General features: G+C 41.5%; 1 protein-coding gene across 1 annotated transcript; it reads left to right on the forward strand.

The window, feature by feature from the left end:
- The first annotated feature begins 414 nt into the window (after positions 1–414).
- LOC138879779 (uncharacterized) lies at positions 415–816 on the forward strand. Its single transcript, XM_070159411.1, has one exon. The coding sequence runs from the start codon at positions 415–417 to the stop codon at positions 814–816; it is 402 nt and encodes a 133-aa protein (XP_070015512.1).
- The last annotated feature ends 961 nt before the right edge of the window (positions 817–1,777 follow it).

The following is a 1,777-nucleotide window of genomic DNA, read 5'->3' on the forward strand; positions in this document are numbered from 1 at the left end:
GGTGCTCGCACAGAGCCTGTTATTATAAAACCAGTAACTCAGCTTCCAGTGATCAACAACAAGGCTGTTCCTTGGAATTATGAACGGGTGACAGTGATTTAAAAAGGGAAAGAAATCAAAGAAGAAGTTTGTGAAGCACAAGGTTTGACTCGCTCAGGAAGGTGTTTCACTCCCGAGGAGTTAAGAAGAGCTAAAGATAATCCAACGCCGGTAAAGAAAGTTGTAACTAAAGAAGAGGCAGAGGAATTTTTGAGGAAAATGAAAGTGCATGACTATTCTGTTGTAGAGCAGTTGAGGAAAACGCCCGCTCAGATCTCATTGCTCTCATTGCTAATCCATTCAGATGAGCACCGTTAGTCGCTGATGAAAATCTTGAATGAGGCCCATGTCCCCGACAAGATCTCGGTAAACTATATGGAAAAGATAGCCAACAAGATTTTTGAAGTAAATAGAGTCCCTTTTTCCGATGATGAATTGCCCGTAGAGGGTACTGAGCATAACAAAGCCCTTTACCTTATAGTGAAATGTGAGGATTCTGTGGTTACCCGGGTATTGATTGACAATGGTTCAAGTGCGAACATTTGTCCTCTCTCCACTCTAAGCAAGCTGAAAGTAGAAGATGAGAGGATCCATAAGAACAGTATCTGTGTGCGGGGATTTGACGGTGGGGGCAAAGACTCTGTCGGGGACATAATATTTGAGCTAACTATAGGTCCAGTAGAATTCACAATGGAATTCCAAGTGCTGGATATAGCTGTTTCCTACAATTTGCTATTAGGGCGACCGTGGATTCACGCCGCTAAAGTAGTACCATAAACACTCCATCAGATGGTCAAGTTTGAATGGGACAGACAGGAAATAGTTGTGCACGGCGAAGATAATTTTTGCGCTCACAGCAACACCATTGTGTCATTCATTGAAATGGAAGATGACAAGGGACCATGGGTCTACCAAGTTTTTGACGCAATGTCAGTCGAGAAAGTTCCAGAAGGGAAGTGTATCCCAAATCCAAAGATAACCACCGCATCAGTCATGGTAGCGTATGAAATGCTGAAGAATGGTTTTGTACCAGGAAAGGGTTTGGGATCATCTCTGCAAGGCATCATACAGCCCGTGTCTCTTCCTGAAAACTTGGGAACATTTGGTTTGGGATTCAAGCCCACAGTCGTAGACATAAAAAGAGCCAGGAAATTGAAACAGAGGGCATGGGTCCTTCCAAAGCTGGTCCCATGTCTTTCCAGATCATTTGTCAAGTCCGGTACGAGGAGTCGCCCAGTAACAGCAATTCTCAATTCTGTGATTGATCCTGACAAGGAGTTAATTGAAAGATTTGAGAAGTTGTTCGACAGTGTGAACATGATGGAAATTGGAGAAGGTTCTAGTAACGCGGAAGTGCAATTTGTGGGGCCAAAAACAAAGCTTAATAATTGGAAGGCTACTCCTCTCCCTACTCGGAAGGAGTCTTGGTAGTTTGCTTTGATTTTCCTTTAAGTTTGTACGGATTATTCTAGGGTTGTAATCCAGATTTCATTTTTTTTCAGTTTGTTTGAGTGTGCAAACCTTGTTATGTTTTATCATTCAATGAAATACAATTTTCCTTTCTTCATCATTCCTGATGGTTTTCCTTTTTGTTTTCTTTTCTTTTCTATACAGTTCTTTTTACGCCGGTTCTAATGACATGGCGTGCATAAGGAATCCTCAACCCAGTCTTAAAAATCAATATGATTCTGAAATATTAGTTCAAGAAGTAGATTGTGATTACGAATCAGAATACGAT

Source organism: Nicotiana sylvestris, chromosome 10 (assembly GCF_000393655.2).
Source record: "Nicotiana sylvestris chromosome 10, ASM39365v2, whole genome shotgun sequence".
NCBI classification, from domain to species: domain Eukaryota; kingdom Viridiplantae; phylum Streptophyta; class Magnoliopsida; order Solanales; family Solanaceae; genus Nicotiana; species Nicotiana sylvestris.

Bases quoted from the DNA above. Each gene is read 5' to 3' on its own strand.
- LOC138879779 (XM_070159411.1), top strand. From the start codon at position 415: ATGGAAAAGATAGCCAACAAGATTTTTGAAGTAAATAGAGTCCCTTTT.